Source organism: Rhinolophus ferrumequinum, chromosome 25, assembly GCF_004115265.2.
Source record: "Rhinolophus ferrumequinum isolate MPI-CBG mRhiFer1 chromosome 25, mRhiFer1_v1.p, whole genome shotgun sequence".
NCBI lineage: Eukaryota > Metazoa > Chordata > Mammalia > Chiroptera > Rhinolophidae > Rhinolophus > Rhinolophus ferrumequinum.
The window spans coordinates 12408772-12431108 of record NC_046308.1 but is presented as its reverse complement, the minus strand read 5'-3'; the positions used below and the strand labels follow the sequence as shown (position 1 = coordinate 12431108).

Here is a 22337-nt window from a genome sequence, read left to right as displayed (position 1 = left end):
CGTGGGATAAGAAAGCACTGCTGCTGGGAGAAATGAATGAATGCTGGGGCTTGTTTTAGAAAATATAAAGAGCAGCTTAGGAGAGCTGAGATTCTGACAGTGGGAAAAACCGAGGCTCAGAAATGCAAGTGTCTTGACCAAGATTGTATAGCTTGTAAGTGATAGACCTGGGATTCTAACCCAGTTCTGACATAAAGGCAGTTTTCCTGACACATCGGTCATTCTTTCTTCCCCCTTCCCTTCCCTTCCTTTCCTTTCCCTTCTTTTCCACAACTGTAGAGCCACTCACTGCTCTGCCCGAGCCTTGGGAATAGGTTGGGAACTATATTTGAGTTTTGAGCTCTGGAGCCAAACCCCTGGAATTTTCTGGATTTGAGCCCCACCACCCTCCTGCCCCCGCTGAACACAGACATTACTTGGGGGGTACTGCATGTTTTGTTAATTATCTCAAGTACGTATCTGTTTTGCTGATGTCGACACCACCTCACGGTCTTGCTCTCCTATAGAATGAATCGATTCCCAGTGATAGTTGCTTAATGAAAAAATATGAGGATGTTTCGAGAAATACAAACAGGTAGGGAGAGCCCACACGCCCAAGAGCCGAGGCGTCTAGCTTCTAGGGCTCTCGCTGATGAAAAAGCTGCTCAACACACTTTAAACCAAACGGCTGGAGCGCGAGTGTTTGGCGACGCCCCACCACTTCCAGGCTCATGTTCTTCTTACCCACACCTGCATTTCATTCTTCAAGTCCTAGGCCGATGGAGGGAGGTGGCTGAGATGGGCAGGGAGGAGTGGAGTGCCCCAGCCACGTGACCCCTTCCAATAGATTTCAGACCCTCAAGTACAGTTTTAAAGAGCTGTGTTGAAAAGAACCTTCTCTCACCCATCCAACTGTGATGTGTGTTTGGGATTATTGCCTTGTAAATGAGCTACAAGGTGTCACCTTTGCTGTGTAGCTCTTTTCTCAGCCCAGCGTGATGTCCTGGATCCATTCCCAAGCCTAAGTGGCAGGGCAATTCATTACCGTGACAGCTGAAACCGTGGTCCCAGATGGACCGTGCACCACCGGCGCCCGCAGGGCCTGACATTCGGCCACTTTGCCAAGAACGTCACAACAATGCGTGATTATATTTGATATGCTTTCCTTAATTCATTGTGGGCACGGTGGGTTAGAGAGAAATTGAACTTTAAAAACTGGATTGTGTTACTCGGAACGACGTAGGTGCGGTGGGTTTAGGGGTTCGGGGGGGCGTTGCACTGAAGCAGACGGCAGGCAGGTTTAGGTTTAGTTCAGGCAGGTTTGGACAGGTTGAGTGACATGATGGGGTCTCCAGGCTGTGTCTGGCCTGGACTTGCCTAGTGTGTGGCAGAGAAAGATGTGTCCTCATCCCCAAGCTGACTTTACTCATGTATTTCCTGCGTGGCCCTCGAAGGCATTTAAATTTGAAACCCCTGTTTTCAGGAAGTGGATTAAGAGACAAAAGTCTGCATAACAGAGGCACTTACTGATGCCTTTGGCAGGCCTCCCGATGCCCATTTCATTACATTCATTCCTTTGACAACCATTTACTGGCACCTACTCTCTGCCCTGATGCTGGGCACCTGGGAGGCAGAGGGCAATAATAATTAACACTTGAGGATGGTTGCTACTGGCTTCAACACTGACCATGTGTCCTCATAACAACCACTCCAGTATGTACTATTATTGTCCCCATTTTATGGATGGGGATAGTGAGGCTCAGAGAGGTGAAGTAACTTGCTTGTGGTTGCACAGCTGGCGAGTCCATGTTCCTCACCACCACACATCACTTTTCTTTGGCGAGACTGATTCCCAGGGGAGCTTACGTTAGCTTCCAAGGATTCGTCTGGCTTTAAACCCCTGCCACGCTCTGAACCTCACCTGCTCTGCACTTCTGAGAAATACAGTGTGATGCAAGTGTTTCTTAACCCAGGAAAACTGGAAAGGCTTCTTCATCCCACTGAGGAATGCCAACTGTCGGCTCTCTGTTGGTAATTTTCACCCCTTTCTGGACTTAGAGGGAGACTGTTCAGATGTAAGCCGAGGAGCTTTGTGCGCTGTAAATCTTCTTAAAACCTACGCTGGTATCTTTCCAAATATGGCGATTTCTCGGGCCTGGATTGAGTATTCATTCCTCTAGCAGAGGCGAGAAAGGCCCCATATAAGGTCATGCTTGTGTAGTTTTCATCTCCTTGTACAAACCTGCCCGCCTGGTTTTATCTCCTGCTTCTCTAGTTCTGCAGCTGTGGCGAGTACTATCAGCCAAGACGTCACTGTGGGCTGGGAGGCTGAGGCTTCACTTTTCCCTACTTCTTCTGTCACCAAAGAGAACAGGTTTTGTTTCTCCCCCTCACCCCCAATCTTTTCTTTCTCCTCTCAGGATATTAATTAGGAAAAGCAAGAAAGAACAAGAAAGAGGAAAAAGAACTGCAAAGTGATCAGGTTAACACGGGGAGAGGAGGAGCCATAATTAGCACAGATCAAATTTAGGGTATGAAAAATAAAACGGCACCTTTCCACCCTATGCGGTCACAGTGAGAAGGCCACCCGGGAGCAGGTGGCCGAATCTGTCAGTGCACTGATCTTGGACTTCCAGCTTCCAGAACTGTGAGAAATAAGTATTTGTTGTTTATAGGCCACAAAAGAAAAAAAAAGAGAGAGAGAGAGACAAAGAAAGAAAGAAAAAGAAAAAAAAGGAAAAGAAAAAGAAAAAAAATGGCGAGTAAGTGAGGTTAGCTTGAATGGAGGAGCAGACCCAGCCATGTTAATTAAGTTCAGGGAGTCACCATGGAAACCCCAGTTGGGCACATTTAGGAACTCATGTTAATTACATGGAATTATCCGCACTGGAAAACAGTGCTCTGGAGTGCGCCCTGATGTATTCGGGGAGTCAAGGCTTCGGTCACCACTGATGACAAACGGAATTTTAGGTGGCTTCCCTCTGGTTGCAAACTCTGCAGCTCAGAAGTCTGCACGTGAAGTTGTTTATTGGTTGCCAAAGAGTTATGCCCTGTGCCCCCACTGGGCCACCCCAGGCCGTCTCCTCAACCTCCCTGGACCTTCTCACGATCCAGCAGCAAAAGGGTTAACGGCTGGTCCAGAGTCCTTCCCATTGCTAAACATGTTTTATATCATTTACTCTCATCCTCAGCTATTACTAGTCAGGAAAAGGGAGGCTCAGGCAATTAGCTTCAGGCTGTACAGCTATAATGTGCCAGACTTGGGGTTCGAACCCAGGCAATCTTGCTCTGATCTTCCTCTTCCACCTCCTCCCCCTTTTTCCTCTCCCTTCCCTTCCTCCTTCCCCTCCCCCGCCTCTCCTCCTCTTCTCCTTCCTTCTCCAACACCTTTATTGTGATATAATTCACATACCATACGATTTACCCATTTAAGGTGCACATTCAATGGTTTTTAGTATCTTCACAGATACGTGCAACCATCACCACCGTCAATTTTCAAACATTTTCACTAGCTCAAAAAGAAACTCTTTACATATCACCCATGATCCTATAGTCTCCCACCCTTGGAAACTACTAATCTTTCTGTCTCTGTCGATTTGCCTGTTCTGGACATTTCATATACATGGAATGATTCCGTATGTGTCCTTTTGTGACTGGCTTCTTTCAGTTAGCAGAATGTTTTCAAGGTTCATCCATGTTGCATGTATCAGTACTTGATTCCTTTTTGATGGTCAGTAATATTCCATCACGTGGCTATGTCACACACACCGTGTTTATCCATTCATCAGCTGATGGATATTCGGGCAGAGGCCACATGTTGACCTCTACATCGGATGAGCTTACTGAAGGACACAGTTAAGGGCAAACCTGGGACTCAGACCCAGGCCTGCCTCCTTAGCTTGTGCACACAAACACTAAAATGGATCTCTTGTTCCACATTGTTGAGGAAAGATGTGAAGCTCCTCTACGGCAAGTGCAGAGTTTGGGGGACTCAGAGGATGTACGATGTGGAATTATTATGTAGGAAAGGAAAGCTGTGAGCGACCATGGAAGAACCAGGGAAGGAGGAGACTTGATGGCTCTTTCTGGAGAGGTAGAAGGCCCTTGTGCAAAAGGTGAGGGATGGACTTACTTCAGAGGGTGGGACCAGGGGCCTAGGTGACCTCAGGTCAGCCCTTAACCTCTTTCTGCCTGTTTCCTCACATGGAATGTGGAGATGAGGAGAGTACTTTCCCTCTAGGGTTGTTTGGAGGCTACGTCAGTTAATTTTTGTAAAAATGGTTAGAACAATACCGGGCTCATAGTGAGTACACTAGGTGTGCTTGCCATTATTTCTGTTATCACATAGGGGACGTCTCCTGGGGTGGCTCACCTTGATCCAACAGGTACAGAGGTGGGTCCCTGAAGATGATGTTTGTCTAAGAGACCCTCAATGCCCCACTGTCCTTGCTCTGGACCTCAGTTTTCCTGTATATAAAATTAGGAGAATGGGCACGTGTTCTAAGAATGTTAAGATTCTCTCTACTTAAATTTCCTCATGGAGACACTGCACTCCCCACCACACACAAACCTCTACTCCCCCACCCCAGAGTACAATTTCTATGTCTATATGGGAGTGAGGTTTCTCAGGCCCTCCAATGGGGGAGAGTTTGTCATCCTGTGCCACACCCTGTGCTGCCCTGCTCGCTCTCCCCTACAAGGTGTGGATGCAGGATAGCGCAAAGGTTAAAACCAAGGGCTCCAGTGAAAGGTGGAAGGCGCTCCTGGTTCCACACCCTTGACTAAGTCATTAAACCGCTTTATCCTCAGTTTTCTTATCTCTAAAATGGGGATAATAAGAGCATCTCCCTTCTATGTTTGTTTGAGAATGAAATGAGTGAGTTTATGTAATTGCACCTTGACGCAATTAGCCTATAGCAGGTGAGCTCTCAGTGCATTTGAGCTATTGCTATTACTGTGAGGCCAGGACCCTAGGTGGGAAGTCTGGGTCTTTGAAACATTGTGATCTCAGCCCCAATACCCTTACTTAGTAAGCAGACTGTGGGCTCTGCAGTTTGTGAGTTTACTGGAGAGAGACCCTCTCTGACCTCCATTGGCTTTTAGGCACCTGCCTGTATTATTCCCATTAAAGTAAGCCTCTGTCGGTGTTCTAATCATACCTCCCAGTTGATACCACACATTTCTATGGAAAAGGGAACACATTCCATGCAGCCGGCACCATATGAAAGCTCCCAGCTATGCTTTTCTTGTTCAGGCAGCGTTCTCTGCTCACTGCTCCTGGGAGTCTGAAGTTAATTGACAGTCCTGTTCATCTCCCTTTGCTTAACTGATAGATCCCCTCTGCCCTTGAGTTTGTAAATACCGCATGGTACTTCTCTGATTCCACTTTAGTCTAGCTCTTGCCTCTGACCACAACACACACACACACACACACACACACACACACACACACACACACACACACACAGTCTGCATTTGTATAATGGGACATTGTGAGGGCAGAATGAGTAGGGTTTGATAAGTTTGGCAGTCATGTCTCTTTATTTTTATTTTCAAGCAACGTAGTCAATACAAGTGAGGAAATACAAATAATATGCTAAAGTATTTCCCTTTCTTAGACATTTAGTCATTTAATAAATATGTATAGATTTTTTAGTGTCTATTACATGCCAGGGATGTGTTGATCCTTCTCTTATCTGTCTCTTTCTTTCCATCTCCCCTGAAATCAATCTAACCAGGCTTGGCTTCAGGGAGAATCAAGAACTTAGGAGCCAGATAGAACTGGGTTCGAATCCTGATTTACCACTTACTGGTGTCACCTGGGACAAGTTGTTATATCGCATCTCCCAGGCTCCTCATTGGCTAAATGGGGCTTGATATACTTCTCATAGTTGTTCTGAAGATGAGATGAAATAATATTTTTCAACGTCTATCGCAGTATTCTCTCACTGTGTAGATGTTTAGTGGTGTACTAATTTTTGTCAGCCCTCCACGCTCACCGAGTTTTCCATCACACCCCAGCTCCAGCTTCACTCTTCACTTCATTCACTCTCAGTCATCCTTGAGTCTCATCTTCAGGGAGCTTTTCCTGAAGCCCTGGACTAAGCTGAATGTTCCTGCTGTGTGCTCCCATAACGGCCTACGCTCGCCTTTGGGCAACACTCATCATGCTTGAAATTACTTTTTCAACACGATCTCCCCCTCCAGGCTGAGACTTACATAAGGGTGGGGACTGCGCTCTGTTTACCAGGATGGGCGTCAATTATAAGACGCACCAGCCAATTTCTCAGACAAGTTCAGATATTAAAAAGGAAGAAGAACTGGAACCAACCCAAGTGTCCATCCATCAGGAGGCAAATGGATGCATTCTCATCTATTCATACGATGGAATACAAGTCAACAATAAAAAGGAACAAACTCCTGGTGTACCCAACAACATGGATGAGTCTCAGAAACATGCTGAATGAAAGACGCCAGAGACCAAAGAGTGTATCCTGTATGCTTCAATGTAGAGGAAATTTGAAAGCAGGCAAGGCTCATCTACAGTGATAGAAAGTAGATCGGTGGTGGCCTGGGGCTGGAGGTAGAAGGAAGGAATGGACTACAAAGGGACAGGAGGGAACCTTGTGGGAGGATGGAACTGCTGTCTTGAATGGGGTGGTGGCTATGGGGACGCATACATTTGTCAAGTCTCATTAAACTGTAGACTTCAAACGTGTGCATTTTATAGTTTCTAAATGATACCCCCAAAAGTTGATTAAAAATAAATCAATAAAACAAAGAAAGCAAAAAATGAATCACGAAGAAAGGGGAAGAAAGGAAAGAAGGAAGGAAGCCATCGTGGCAGCTACTCTTTTTTTTTTTTTCCCATTCATCTGAAGTCAGTAGTATGCTTTATTGAGAACGAGGCTTTGTAAAATGAAGGCATTAACTGCAGTGACAATGCGTGGTCTATATTAATGAATTGTAACTCAATATCAAGTTCATTATCAAAACAAACCCCCCATTTGCCTGAAGCCCTGTGCTCTGTGTCTAGCTCGAAAGAAAGCCTCCCTTTTCTTTGTGAAAGCAGAAAAGTGAGCCTTCAGAAAAAGGCCATGTATGATGGAAAACCACAAAATACCTTTCGCCGAAACTGCATGAATTGTGGTCCTTTCGTTTACAACTGGAGACACCCTAGTGCTTGTCTGCTTTTGGTTTAAAACATTGCCTGGGCCATGCTGTTATCAATCTTATCTAATGATCTGTTTACCTAAAGTGCACAATTACAGAACAGGCTTTCTTATGTTCCGGGGCACAAAGAAAGAACATTAATGAGTCTGCTGGATTAGACGGCTGAGCAGTGGGTCTGCAGAGCTGCCTTCCCTGGGTCAGGCTGTCTACTTTTCTCTTTTTAAATAGATAAAATTGTTACAATAATTTAGCTTAAAAAAAAAAAAGTATAGGAAGAGCTAACAAATATTAAGTGTCATGATACAAAGGAGAAGAGGTGGGGAGAGAGAGGGAGAAGGAAGAGGAAGAGGAGAGAGTAAGGAGAGGAGAGAGTGAGAGGAAGAGGAGAGAAAAGGGAAGAGGAGAGAGAGGAAGGAGGGGGAGAGGAGAGGAGGGCGAGCGGAGGGAGAGGAGAGGAGAGGAGACATCTTTACTGTGCAGCTTCCAAACCTTCAGTGAAATAAAAACTGTTTTCTGGGCAGTGACATCTTTTTATATTTTCCCTGAATCAGGGCTGGCAGCTGAGGAGGTGTCTGGCCTCTGACCAATATGCCCGCCGCTTCCTTAAGGCTCCTACTGTGGATTAAATCCAGGTCCTTCAGGTGCCAGGAGTGGTGATCTGCCTTCATAGACAGACAAGGGACAACGGGGTTTGGCTTCCTTCCATTTGTTCTAATATCAGAAAGGAAGAAAGGGGACACCTTTGTGAGTAACCATGAGATGGCTGATGTGATGTGACTTCTGTAGACGGTGTGACATCCTCTCCCAGAATGCTCCTGTCACTTCCGATGAGCTCAGAAGCCTTTGGAAATGAGCAGGACCCTGGCTGTAGGAACGTGGTCTGGAACTGAAGTTGGAGACTTGAGAAGGAAGCCAGGTCTGCATCCCAGCTGATATTAGCAGCTCCGAGTAGCGTGCTGGAAAAATGGGTCTTTGGGGCCAGACTGGCCTGGTTTCGAGTCTCAGCTTCTCCATCACACAAATCACTTTTTGTCTCTGAGCCTCAGTTTTCTCATCTGTAAAATGGAGGTGATAATACCTTTCTCACAGGGTTGTCCTAAGGCCTCAAGACAGTGTTTCGAAATCACCTGGCACAGGTAAACCCTCAGTGAGGGGTAGGGTAACAAGACACACGAGCAGGTGGAATAGGGGGCACAGTGTAGACCGAGGAGCCAAGATGCCATCAGCATCAAACTCCAAATAAAAGTGAGGAAGACCACATTAAAGGAATCTTCAGGTAGCTGTAGGAGAGTGGGTCCCCCGATTCCTCTCCTCTTGGAGAATATAAAAAACGAGAGTGGAAAGGGAAAGGGAGATTTGTGAAGTCGTTTCTTCAACAGTAGCTGCTGGGCTGCTTTGAATCGCGACCAAATGGAGAAGGGTGCTTATCCCTCACTTCAAACAGAATGAGAGAGAGGCTTTCTCCATGGGACTGACTGCTCAAACGCTTAAAATGTGACCCCCTGCAGTTGGGGGCCTGGGGGGCTGGGCTCTGACACCCCCCTGGAAACTCCAGAGGACCGAGCCAGGCTGGGGAGTACTTCCGGGCAGGGCGGAGAGATGGAGAGTAGCTGGTGCTGGCTTAGGAAGTGCTGCTCGTCTTCAGTGGTGTGTCAAGGGTGCGTGGAACCTGGGGACCAGCTGTGACACCCAAGGCAGGAATATCAGCCTGGGATTCTGCCTGCAAGAGCTCCCACCAGAGGCCTGGGAGACCCCAGTGTTGGGAGTCTGGGGGGTGGGGAGCATCGGCTACTGGTAAACCAGAATCTGAGGGGTGTGCACAGCTAATAGTGGACAGCAGTGGAATAGACCAGAAGGCTGTAGCAGGGACCTTCCGAAGAGCCAATGGAAGTGCCTACAGGAGAAAGAGCCAGCTTTAGACATCTGGTCCTGGGGGAATAGAGATATCTTATGACAGCACCAGAAAGAACCTTCCTGTGCCCCTATGTTCCCTTCCAGCCGCTGCAGTTAGAAAGCTTAGGGGAGGGGGCATTTCCATGGGTAGAAGAAGGGGGCATGTCCCATGCTTCCCTCCCTGGTGGCAGGGGGCCTGCATGAAAGCCATCCTTAGGAGGCAGGAAAAGGGAACACAGTCTTTTCTGGAGGGAAAGTTGAAGTGCTGCTTAATATATTAATTTCTGGAATCAACACTTTTAATTTCTGACATTTCATCACGACTGTGTCTTGTGACTTAAAGAGACTGCAAGACTGTCTGCCACGCAAGGAGAAGAACCGGATACCTTGTTTCTAAGAGGGGCCTGAGGAAAGCTTCCTCCACTGAAAATATTTGAAAGGAGCAGTGAGAGGCAAAAATAAATTCATGTTTTGATCAGATCCCAGGCTTTATTCAATGGACAGGTTACTTTTGTGATCACTGACATTACAAAAGGTAGGTTCGAGGCTTTGTGAGATTTTTGGTGGTGCGCTGGAATGGATAGAGAGTCCTGTGGAGTGTTTGTCACTTTCTGACTTCGGGACTTCTGGGATAAGTGGCGTGTGTCCTCAAACACTCCCGGGTACTTTGGCCTTGGTGAGTGAGCTGGAAGTGAGTCGGCTATGGGATGCAGTCAGTATTTTCTCTATGCTCTCAAAGCCCTCAAAGTAGGTGGTTTTCCTTTTTTATGCTCTTCTTTTGAGAGTAGGGACATATTTTCCCTCAATCCACCCATTCCCAGAAATAAAATCAGGCTCTTGCTTTGTTAAGTAATACATGATGGTTAAAAATGAGGACTTTGCAGTCTGACCTGATTTGGGTTTGAACGCCAGATGGTCCACTAACTAGTTGTGGGACTCTAGTCAAGTTAGTGAACCTCTCTTAGCCTCAGTTTCCTCACCTGCAAAATGGGGTTAATAATACCTATCTCTTAACATTGTAGAGTGAATGGAATTGGATAATTCATATCAGGGCTTAGCATGGCACACGGCACAGAGGAAGTAATCAACCAATAATGCCAGTTATTTTTATTATCACCATCAGGTGCCATTTATATATATAATGTATCCTTTATTTATATATATAATGTATGTATACTTTAAAACATTGACCTTTTTTTTTTTTAACTTCATGGAGGATATAAAAGCATCCTTCGTTTTGCCATCCCTAGGACAACTTTGAGAGAATGACGATTCATGAGGAGACAGGGTTTTTTTCCTTAGTACTATATCTTCTTTCATTAGCAAAAGACTAATGTTGTCATGACACACAACAGAACATGGTGGTGGTGGTGGGGCTTGGGAAGATGTATATCCGACACCAGAAGGTGGGATAACATTAATCATAAATCCATCTCAGTTATTACTCTGGATCCAGTCCTTATAAATATGATCTTGAATCTTCTCAAGATTCAATTACAGGTGAGAAAACTCAGCATCAGAAAAGCGAAGCAGACAGACCGAGGTCACAGAGCAGGAAGCAGCAGCAGGACCCTGCAATGCTCCCTGGCCCGGGTCCCACGTCAGGTGCCTGATGCGAGTCTGTCTGGTCAGCCAAGAACACTCAACACCTGTCTTTTATTGATACAGTTTAAATCTCAAGCCCTGGAGCCACAGGAAAAGGGGTATTTATTGGTTTGGGGCAGAGAGGGGAAAAGTGGGGGTGCTCTTTAGGGTTACAGAGTCATCCAGGCTGCGTGTCAAGTTCCCGTGAACCTCGCAGCGTGCTCCCCCAACCCCGTCATTTTTCCTTCCTCTGTGCAGATGCCCGATTCATGTTCTCTCAAGTTCCTCGCTCCCCGTCAATAAGCATTGCTTCCTGCATTTTGAAAGGCCTCTTTTAAAAGGTCTAAAAATATCAGAGAAGTAGTTTGATGTACAGGATGAGATCCACTAATAAGCAATTGCAACAGAGGCGACAGTCACGTGCTAATTGCCTGTCGGGCATTTTCTTCAAGGGCTCTTAGAAATGCAATATTTTAGTCATGTTACCCTTTGGGCTGCCTTTTCCTGAATGCATAAGAAATGATCAACACGAGACTTATCATCTCTGGAAATGTCAGTATTTCGATGTGGCAATCTTGATATTTGGGAGCCAACAGCTTCCACCCCTAAGTGGAAATATGAAGAGATAACATTTAATGAGCACTTAGTATGTGCCAGGGGCTTTTCTTGGCATCATCTCAACGATCCTCCCAACAGCCCTGTGAAACAGGAACTTGTTATTTCCATGTGGGCGATAAGGAAACGGAGGCACAGAGAGTCACTTGCCCAAGGTCACACACATAGCAGGTATTGGGATGTTATCCATATTTATGGAGCACCCAGCATGTACCTGGGAATAAAACATGTGTGGCTCGTGTCCAGATGGAATTTACAGTTAACTGAGGGATGTGTTGTTGCTGCACTCAGTTTGGAGAGAGGTTCTTGGTCCTGAGAATAAAGACTAGAGAACACTGAATGAACTCCCTTGTTCCAGGCACTGTGCTAGGCTCTGGGGATCGGCTCATGAGCAAGGCAGGGTCCTCTTCCTCAAGGAACTCCAAGCTTAGTGGTGGGATCAGAAAAATACATAGGCAATTATGATGCAGGGTATTTTTTTTTGTAGAAAACCAAAAAAATGTAGTGGGTCAGAGCTTGGATTCGGACTGAATCCATTTAACTAGATATTTACCCAAATTATTCAACCCAATTAAGCTGTTTACAATGATCAACATTGCAGCCACACACAGCGCAGAAACTCATTCCTCATTAGCTAGATCTGTCTTCCTCTCCATTTTATCTAGCAGGTTTTGGCAGGGTATTGACCCAGGATCAAACTATGCCTTTCTTAGAAATGTGATTTTAATTAGAAATGGCTTATAAATCTTCATTGAGAGGAGCATAATTCAGAAAGATGAGTCTAAGCCACACACAGCCCCGCCCCCCACCCCATCATTAGCTGTTTCTCTTCCAGAAAAGCTCACTAGCAAATGTTACCGAGAGCCCAAGAAAATCCCAGTGTCCTTGGTTGTGGTCACGGACAGAGTTACGTGCTTGTTTGCATTGCTTGCAGATGAAATTGGCACTTTGCTTTTTTTCTGCCACAGACTTTTGAATCTACTCTTTAAAAATCACCCCGGCAGATGCCCCCGTTAGAGAGATACTTGTCTACTGTCCCTCTTACTGCTGCCAACCAGGCTCATCTTCAGAGCACAGTCTCTCTCTGGTCAGTCAGTCTTGGATTCAGATTCTAACTCCAACACCTACTTACCTGGGTGTCTCTGGACAAGGTATACACCCTCTCCAAGACTCAGTTTCCTCATCTCAACAAATAGGGATAATGAGAGTAGCTGTCCCACGGGCTGAGGAGTTGGTTTCAATAATGTATGAAAAGTACCTGGTACATAACAGATGCTCCATAAGTGGTAGCCATTATTTGTTCTTTAAGAGTCACAGGGCAAGGAGGGAATCCAAAACTTGCCAGGTTAGGTTCCTGACTCTGCACATGAAGATGAAGAAACCAGAGAGGTCGAATGACTTGTCCAAAGTCACACAGCTAGGTATCAAGAGAGCTGGTGATAGGCTGGTGAGGGCCGTGCGTGCCCCACCGCTGTTCAGAGCTCTGGAAACATCTTGCCATGGAAAAGGAGAGATAGAGATAGAACATTCTAGGAGAAAGAAGAGGAAGGGCATGGCATATTCGAAAACGAGTTTGGCTTCTGTGTAGACCAAGTAATGAGAGATGGGGCTGGAAAAGTTGGCAGGAAACAGATCATGCACAGCCTTTTAAACCTCAGCAAAGACAATCTTCATTTGAAGGGCAGTGGAGGGCCATTTAATTGTTTTCACCAGGGAAATGACAATCTCATACTTGCATTGAAAGAGAATGGGTTGGAAGAAGGTCAGATTGAAGGTAAAGAGGGCAGTTGGGGGACAGGTTGAATAGTCCAGGGTAGAGACGAACGTGCCCTGACCAGGTAGTGACCTTGGGGAAGGAGGCAGTGTCTGTAGAACGTGACCCTGAGGCAGCTGATTGGACATAAGGGGTGAGGGAGAGGGAGAGATCCAGGTGAAGCTCAGGTTTCTGCCTGAACATGTGGGTACACGATTGCGTCGTCTATTTAGATGGGGAATGTTTCACCATCAGATAAACCTTCGATTGGGGAAAGGTATTCAGGATTTTAGTCGTCCTCCACTGCTGTGGTTCTCAACCAGGGGTGCTTCTGCCCCCCAGGGAACATTTAGCAATATCTGGACACATTTTTAGTTGTCACCACTGGAGAGTGCTACTGGCATCTAATGGACAGAGGCCAGGACCGCTCGACATCCTACAATGCACAGGACAACCTGTCGGCCCCCAAAGTCTAGAGTACCAAGGCACCTGCTCTGCTGAAGTGCAAAGCCTCAAAAGAAGTAACACATTAGACCTTTCCAGTTACCAAAAGCTTTAGTGGGAATTCATGGAGAAGAGTCCTCCCTAATTTGACAATCCCAAGGGATAGGAAAACTTGGGCAACATTATGTGTGAAGAGAAAGAGTATTAAAAGACTGATTTACCAGAGCTCTGTGGGGGAACATTTTGTCAGACACGGTGCCAGAGAGGACTTGTTTCTTGGGGGGAGAATGGTGATACGCCCCCATCCCCAATGTATTATGATAAGTTCTAGCTTTGGTTCAACGTCTCATTGGTATGAGACAAGACTACATCCAGCCAACAGTGAAGATTCAGATTAGACGGATTCAGTGTACATTTGTACATTTCTTTCCACGGTACAACTTATTTCTATCTCCAAGCTCCTATATATTTTTCGCCTTTTTTTTTTATTTGGTACTTCTTATTTACTATCTCGATTCATGCTTATTTATGAATGTTCTCTCCAATGGAATTGTGGGTTCTTTGGGACAAGACCCCAGGTCTGGTTCATTTTAGTGCATCCCAAATGTCTGTCATGCTAGGTATTCAATATAGACCTCAGAGGTCGCCCTGTGTCCCAGGCTGCAGAGGGGTATTATTCTCTGTCATTGCTGCCACTGAGCTGCGACCCACCTGGACCCATTGAAGCCCTCGACCACACTGAACCCATCCCAGAAACCACCCCGAATGTATCATCTTTCCGCTTCGTGAAATCCAGAAACCCCGAGGCGCTTCCAGGCTTGCAAGCAGACCGCTAGACATAGCTAATTTTCAAGTTATTAAATAAAACTACCGATTGCATAAATTCCAATTTAGGCAGAACTACATTAGATCAAAATTGAGCCCCGTAAGAAATTTTCTCAGCACAGTTTGAAAACAGGAATTTCGAAGGGAAAAATGCCACCATCTCCTGATAGAAGGTGTCCTATTACCGGCAATGATGATTTTGAATTTAGCTGTCAGAAAGATTGCCGAGAAAAATATGTTGGTTTATTCAGTCCAAGAAGGGTTTAATTGGCTTCTGTCAGATTTTATATAAGTGCTACTTGCCACCGAACCCCGCATGGATTCTGCAGCTTTTAAATTTAACAGCTGACGGCTGAGTCTTTGGAGGCTGTGGGAATGCTGAAAGGGGGGCTAGAACAGGTCTCGTTCCACAGTTGTGCAAATGCTTGTCTAAACTCCGGGTAGACCGACCCCCCCGCCCCCCACCGCCGCGTACAAACTGTGGAAACAGATGGGGGTCACAGGAGTAAAGATGGCACACATCCCACTGTCTCAGCTCTATTTTCAGGTTATTCCCTGTAAGTATATATTTTTCGAGAGTTTCCAGAAGGGTGTTCCATGTGATTGTCTTTTTTCCTTTCTGTATCCCCAACACCTAAAATCATGCGTGGCACATTCTTGGAGCTCAATACATAATAGTTGAATGAATGAATGTTCTCATCGGGAGCCTCTACTCTTCCCTTGCCGCCCCCGCCTGCCCCCTCCCATGGATACTGTGCTGTTTTTTTAAAGTACCACTATGGATAAGTGCCCTTGACATTCCCAAGCAGTTGTTGTGTAGGGTAAGGGATTTCTCTCTTTTTCAGGTTACTCTCCATCAGCGTGTTGCTTGGGAGTGCCAGTGTCTGAGTTTTTGTGAAATCTTTTGTGCCAGTCACGGCTGTTCAGTCAGTCCAATACTCATTTCCAACACCTTCACTTGTTCCCCTTGCCACTGCTTTCCACACTCATGTCAGAGACACACTTCCCCAGCCATTCTTGCAGTTAGAAAAGTCAGGTGACGCTATTCTGGCAAATGAGACATAAGAGAAAAGAATGCTGGGGAGGTGCCAGGAAAGCCTTTCTTGGCCTCCTAAAGGCGGCAAACCTAGCTCTCCCTCTCTCCTTTCTGTTGGAACGTGACGGTGACGCCTAGAGCTGAGACAGCCATTCTGGGATCGTGAGGGGAAAGGACCTGTCAGTCCTGACATTCGTGAGCTCCTGCACCAACGCCTAGACTTCTTAGATGAGAAAAACAAATTCATTGTGTTTATGTCCCTGCTTTTTCATTTTTCTCTTCCTTGCAGCTAAATACGATCCTAACTGATAACACACGGTCTTCTTTTCTTCTCACTTCCCTCTGGTTCTCGTGAGATTGCAACTGAGTAATGGGACTGGGCTAAGAGTTCAACATAAGGGACGGAAATCATGCTCGGGGGCTCCCCCTCTTCTGTCACTAAGGATTCTAACGGGGTCAAGCATTTCTGCCACCAGGATGACCCTCTCCTGCAAGGCACCCACCTCATCCTTCATGGAAACCCATTCTCACACCAGTTCTAAGGATTCTTCCCTAGACCTGCCTCTTCCCTCTGCCCCTTAGGTTGGGAGATGGCCTTGCTCATGATGGACCCCATTCTGTGACTTCACAGGTAATACTCAGAGTCCTCCAGACTTCCTCTCTCGGCCGACCATGTGTTCAAAACGGCGACGTGGCACTCACATCATCGGAGAAGAGAGAGCAGCATGAGTAATAATAATAACCTCTGTCATCCCCTACGGCGGGCGAGCTGTGTACCGAGGGCTGTCCTCAGTGATTTTGCGTGCATTATTTTATTTCCTCTTTCTAGAACATCTATGGATAGACCCTCATCCTAGTCAACCCATTTCACAGAACCTCAGATTAGAGCGTGTCAGGTAGGAGAGTTGCACTCACCTTTGCCTGACTTCAAAGGCAGAGCCCCTACCGAGTCACTAAGGTTACCTCACCTCAGGTAGACTCTGATGTGTTTCTTCTACCGTCGCCCTCCCCACCTTCTCCTCCCCTTTGTGCAGCATCTGCCTGTTCACAGTTGAGACAAAGAGCTCACTTCCTTCTGTCCAATGTAAAGATAGTGCCTATTGTTCCTTCTGTATCAGGAGGTAAAGAACATATGCTTTGCCTGCATCCTGATTTATCACGGTGGGGAGCCAGTGGGCCTGCAATTAGACACAGGAAGATTTGCCTAGGCAAGCATTACCAGTCCAAAGCAGTAGGGCATAAAGAAAAAAACAAAACAAAACAACACGGTGAATTCTGCAGTTGTCTCATGCCGTCACAATGGAGCCAGAAGAAAGAGAAGGACTCACTGATAATCTTCCTGGCCTAAGTCGTGGGTGATATAAAAATGAAGGCTGCCCCTGGCCGGGATTCTTCAGAACTGGGTTTCATGTGGTGGTTAGATCTTTTATTATTATTATTTTTTATTATTATTATTTTTTTTTAGGGTAATCAGTGATTCAGTGCAGGGGGCGTGGTCTCAGTGATGAGAGGCCAGAAAAATCACCCAACATCCAGCCCACTTTGAACAAAGAGCAATGAGTCACCTGTACGTACCTTTTTGGGCCACAATTTCTTGTATCTGGACAAGGAGGAAAATCATTTCATGTGCACAGGGGAAACATACTGTGCTGGGAGTCAAAGTATCTCTTGGGGGAAATCTTTCTGAAATCTGTTGGTTCCCCGTTTCTGAGTCCGGGCAGCTAGCTGCGTGGACAGTGGGCTGGACTTCCGAGACTTTCTCTGAGTATCTCCATTTTCACCACAAAGGTAGGGGTCAGACATGCTCAGGCCAAGGTCATGTCCATACCTGGAATTCTGCCTAATTTGTCCCCTCCTCCCCGAACCTGCCAACTCCCCTCTCAACGGAGAACCAGCCAGTGGGGCTCCTCCAGGCTCAGTCTACCCTGGTGCAAAAGGGGTTAATAACAACACCTCTATCATAGGGTCGATAAAAGGATTAAACAAAATGTCATCATGGCTCGCATTTCATAGTATTTTCTCTATGCCAGGCTCTAAGAGCTTTTCCCATATCAACTCATCAAATCCCCACAACAGCCCTATGAGAGAGGAGTATTTTTAGCTGTATTTCATCTGTTCTAAGATGCACATCTTTCCACATTTTAATAGCTCTGAAACTGGGGCACATTTTATCATTGAAACAGGTTATAGTGTAATCAGTACAGTTTTCTTTCTTTGCGGCACAAGGAAATTATGATGCATCTTGAAATGAAAGATGTCTTAGATTAGATAAAATACGGTGTGCCTGTTTCACAGATGAGGAAACTGAGGCAGGGAGAGGCACTGATTTCCTCAAGGCCACACAATCTAGTCATGTGGCAGAGTTGGGATTTGTACCCATGGAGTTTGCTAAGAATCTGCTCTTCTAATCACTAAGCTAGTGAGGGTATGAGCCGAGCACCCAGCGTCATTCCTGGATGTTTTAGGATCTGCACAAATTAGGGAAGCAGCTTTCTGTCTGGTTTTTCAATGACAGTGAGATAGAAAGTTCAGGCACCAAGAGACACAGCTTGTATAAAGAATTCCACACCTTTATAGTTTTTGCCAAATCCCATTTCTGCATTTCCATTCTAGAGTATGGAGGAGGTGTTCTAAGTGTCCCTCTTTTTTTTTTTTGGCTTTTCCACAAGGAAGAAAATGTGGGTCCGTGCTATCTATACATGTCCTGTTCCCTCCTTCCCCCGTGGCTAATCCCATTAGACTCCTCTTTTGCTTCCTTGGGAAGCAAAGGGAGAAGGAATTCTCTAACTGATTAGGGAGCCAGAGCCCCACAGAAGGTTTCCTCAAGAGAAGACATTCAAGCAGAGGATTTGCATATATTATTCATATTCCTTCTGTTGAAAAAAGCTACATGAAGATGTTGTACAAGGCAGAGTGTCATAGTAACATTAGTTATAATGTCACAACCTCCATCTCTGTGAGAAGGAAAGTAGCTCGTTTCATTGGACTTCAGGACCCCTTTGAGGGGTTTTCCCAAGTGTCACCTAGGACACTAGTGCATGGTGGACTCAGTAGTAGTCAGGCATCACCATGCAGCCCCGTGTGGCCTCACCTTCATCGTCCACGGAGCCCGATCATTCCCCAGAACAATTCTCACTGGACAGTTACCTGGCTGCCTGGCATTTGTTACTCTCTTTTTGTATGTCACCCCCCTCAAAATAAACAAAAACTATCTGAAGCCAGTGACTGTGCCTAACGCCTTCTGTGTATCTCCCCGATGCATGCTAACCACTGTCACTGCTTGGGTGGCATGGCGAGGCCATGAAAAGGCTTGGATCCTGGAGCCAGACGGATCCGAGTTCAAATCCCTGCTCTATTCTTTGTTGGCCGGGTGTTCTTGGGTAAGGGACCTGTCCTCACTGAACCTCAGTGTTGCCATCTGTCTCAGGAGGTAACAGTTCACACCTTGAAGTATTGTAGAAGATTCTGGAATATCACACGTAAACTTTTGCTCAGAATGTGGCACGTGGTAAATACTCAATATATGTTAACTATCATCATTGTTATCACCACCACTGCAATCCTTCTTGGTTTGATTTACACCAGAAATCGATCGTAATCTTGACACATTTTCTTATGGCTTGTCACTTTTGAGTTAGCCTGGTTTAGGTTAATCAGTGCTTTATGGTAGCTCAAAAAATTGAAATGTGAAAGGTGTGATCCTTCAGAGGTAAACCAGGGACACCCTGAGGTCTTCATCATTTCCCAGAAAGTGGGGCGCAGCAGGATATAAATGAGTCTTTCGTGTCTGAGGTCTGAGTTCATCCAACAGTTTTCTGGATGCCTTCTCCCCTTCTGACCTCCCTGAGTCTCACCTACTCTCCTCCCAAGAAAGAGATATCATTCCACCCTCTGTATCTCTGTATCTTCCTCTACTTTCTTCACCTCTCTATCGCAAGGTGGAAAACGATTACATTTGCTTGGGTACTTGGCTTCTTCCCTCAAATCTCCATCTCAATCTCTCTCTCTCTCTCTCTCTCTCTCTCTCTCTGACACACACACACACACACACACACACACACACACACGAGTCTGAGTTCCCACAACACCCACTGATACTTCCTCAGCATATCACTAATCACCCTGCATTATAATTATCTTGTCTTATCTCTTTCATTCCCCATCCCAAACACGCACACTATAGATTGCGAAATTTTTAAAGGCAAGTCTCATCAGTTACAAGAGCATGTGTGGAGCACAAAACAAAGGTTCAATAAATGTTTGCTAAATGAATCAAAGCACAATATAGCTAAAATCTAGAGAGTGCTTGCTGTGAGCCAGGAGCTGTTCTAGGAGCTTCAGGCATACCATTTAATACTCAAAGCAAAGCCACGAGGGGGCACTATGATAGCCCCATTTTACAGATGGCAACGCTGAGCAGAGAAGTTCTGCAACTTGCCCAACGTCACAACGCTGCTAAGCAGCAGGTCCAGGGTTCAAGTCCAGGCTCTTTGGGTCCATTGCCCATGCGGTCACCCTCACCTCTGCTTCTGAAACAGCCACCTTTGCTCCTCATTCTTTCCCATGTTCTCTTCCCCCCACTGCTATGCCGGGGGGTTTCAGTCCCAGAGAGGGCTGCACTGGATGGAACCCACTTCTGTGTAGCATTTTGAGATGAAAGAAGACATATGACAATTGCATCTTGCAGAATGAGCTCACTAAGAGGGCTGAGTGACGAGGGGTGAATAACGACGTGTTAACCCTTAGAAAATAGCTCTGGAACACTTTGGACTCCCACGTAAGCACAGCTGAGTTTTAAGCTCCCTTTTGTGCACTGACTTCCCCCCAGCTCCCCATTCTAGGACAGGACTCTAGGTGATCCGGTGTGACCTTTGACCCTCTCTCTCACTGTTCACCTACTCTGGCCAATCACGGGTGAAAAATGGATATAACAATACAGACACACTTAACAAAGACATAACTGGCCTACTCAGTTACAATCATTCAGAAACAGAAACACTTGACTCTAGTCATTAAATGCATAGTGATGATTGTTCTTTGTCTTTCGAATCGCCAACAGTATTTCATGTCACACGTACACATTATCAAGTGTTAGCATCATGCTAAACAATTTCCATATCTTACTTCACTTAGTCCTCACACTATCTCTTCCTAGTTGATGTTCCTGTTCTCATTTCTCAGACACGAGGCAATAAAGGCTCAGGGAGGCTCAGCCACTTGTCTAACGTCAATAGCTGGTGAGTGGCAAAATCAGGCTTCCAAACCAAGTTGGGCGCTCTGCAGCCTCTCCGTAAGACCGAGGACGTGCCTGAGCCTCGAGCCCAGCGGATCTCTGAAAATAATTTCTGCAACGGCAAACCTACAATTCATCTTCATTTTTTTCTGATGTTCTACAGTGTCACTGCCGATTTATCCCATCATTTTGGAATTACTGGCTAATAGGATGGCCCAGCTCACCGTTCTGGCTGCTGTTTTCATTCTTGACGAGAAACCAACCATTGATAGTAACAGGGATGTGTCTCAACAATTTAATTACACTATGATTCTCCTCTTTCCTCCCGTCCCTTATTGGTCTGGAGGCTAATTCCTATTTTACTTGGTCATGAAAACATGACTGGTTCCATCAGAGTGGGGAGACTTACCTGTGACGGAAGTTCTGAAGCCAAAAAGGGCCAGAGGGCCCCCGAGATGCGGGAACTCTGCATCTTCTTGGTGGCTGATACCTTGGTCATCTTGGAAATCCTTCAGGCTTCGCCTGTGCCCCCAAGGGAAGAGTTTTTCCAGAAGCTTCTACCTCAGCTGCCACTGTTGTGAGGGTCTCCAGCAATTTCACTCTTATTTCCAAGTGTCAATTACACAGACTCCAAACCGTTTCTGACCCAGCAGTAATGGAAAGCAAGTCATCCGGGTCCAATCAACAGGATAAGGAAGTCCAGACAGGGTCGATAAGGAAAAGCCTGGAATTACTTTTTAGAAAGTTACCAACTTTTGTGAGCTTTCCCTCTCTTTGAAAAGGAGTATCTGTCTCTCCCATAAACAAAAATAAAATATGAACTAAAAAAATAAAACTCCACTGAAGAAGTCTGAGGGGGACCCATGGTGGGGCCCCCAGATGCCCATTTTAAGGCAGTCCCAACAAGCGGCTCAGGTTCCCACTGCAAGAGAAAGCAGCTGCAAACTGCGAGGCTGGACCAACTCGGTTGCCTGGCAACGAGACGCTGTAGACGGCTTCCTCATTGGCTGCCTTTGAAGGGGGCGGAGTTGTGAACTCCCGCAGGCTCTTGGGATAATGGCAGGAGCAGGCTACCGACCAGGGAGCCACATTCTGCAAACTCTGGTTTCTTCTCTCAGACCTGAGGACCCCGACCCTTTCTCTCTGCCTAACAACAAGTGACTCCTTATTTCCAAACTCTGCTCTGTCCTGCCACTAACCACTAGTGATGTTTTGTGTCTTGGGTTGGGTAGCTCATGTGTCCCTTTAGCCCCGCATTTATCTTAACCCGAGATGTCTATTTCTCTTTTTCTACCTGACAAACTCCTACTCATCCTTCAAAGCCCTCCTCCACACACCCACCCTCCCCCCACACGTGTTTATGTACATATGTGTATGACATTTACTGACTGCTTAGAATGTGCTAGACACTGCTCTGTTTTACATATATTAACTCAATCCTCACAAAAAGTCTTTAAGGAAGATATTTTATGACTCTGTTTTACAGACTAGGAAACTGAGGCACAGAGAAATTGAATAACATGCTTAAGGTCACACAGAAAGTGCCTGAGCTGGGATTCAAAGCCAGACCTGTTTGATTTCTAAATCCCAAGCTCTTAACCACTTTGCCGCACGGCTTAGGATAAGGTGCCTAACTTTGCTGAGCCTTGGCTTCCGTATCTTTAAAATGAGGAAAACAACTTTACCCCAGGATTAAAACAGATAATGTATGCAAAGACTGAGCACATGAGGAGTCCTGGTTAAGAGGCAACTATCATTTTTTCCTGACACCCCACCCCCAGGAAGAATTAGTCACTTTTACA

At 46.0% G+C, this 22337-nt stretch overlaps 1 protein-coding gene across 1 annotated transcript in view; it reads right to left on the bottom strand.

Annotated features, from left to right (window-relative positions):
• Positions 1–21472, bottom strand: part of CCDC60 (coiled-coil domain containing 60) — a 128332-nt gene extending 106860 nt beyond the window's left edge. The window contains exon 1 of the mRNA XM_033097133.1: positions 20945–21472. Within this exon, the coding sequence (XP_032953024.1) occupies positions 20945–21034 (90 nt within the window). The 5' untranslated portion in view covers positions 21035–21472. The remainder of the gene's footprint in view (positions 1–20944) is intronic.
• Between the last annotated feature and the right edge of the window lie 865 nt (positions 21473–22337).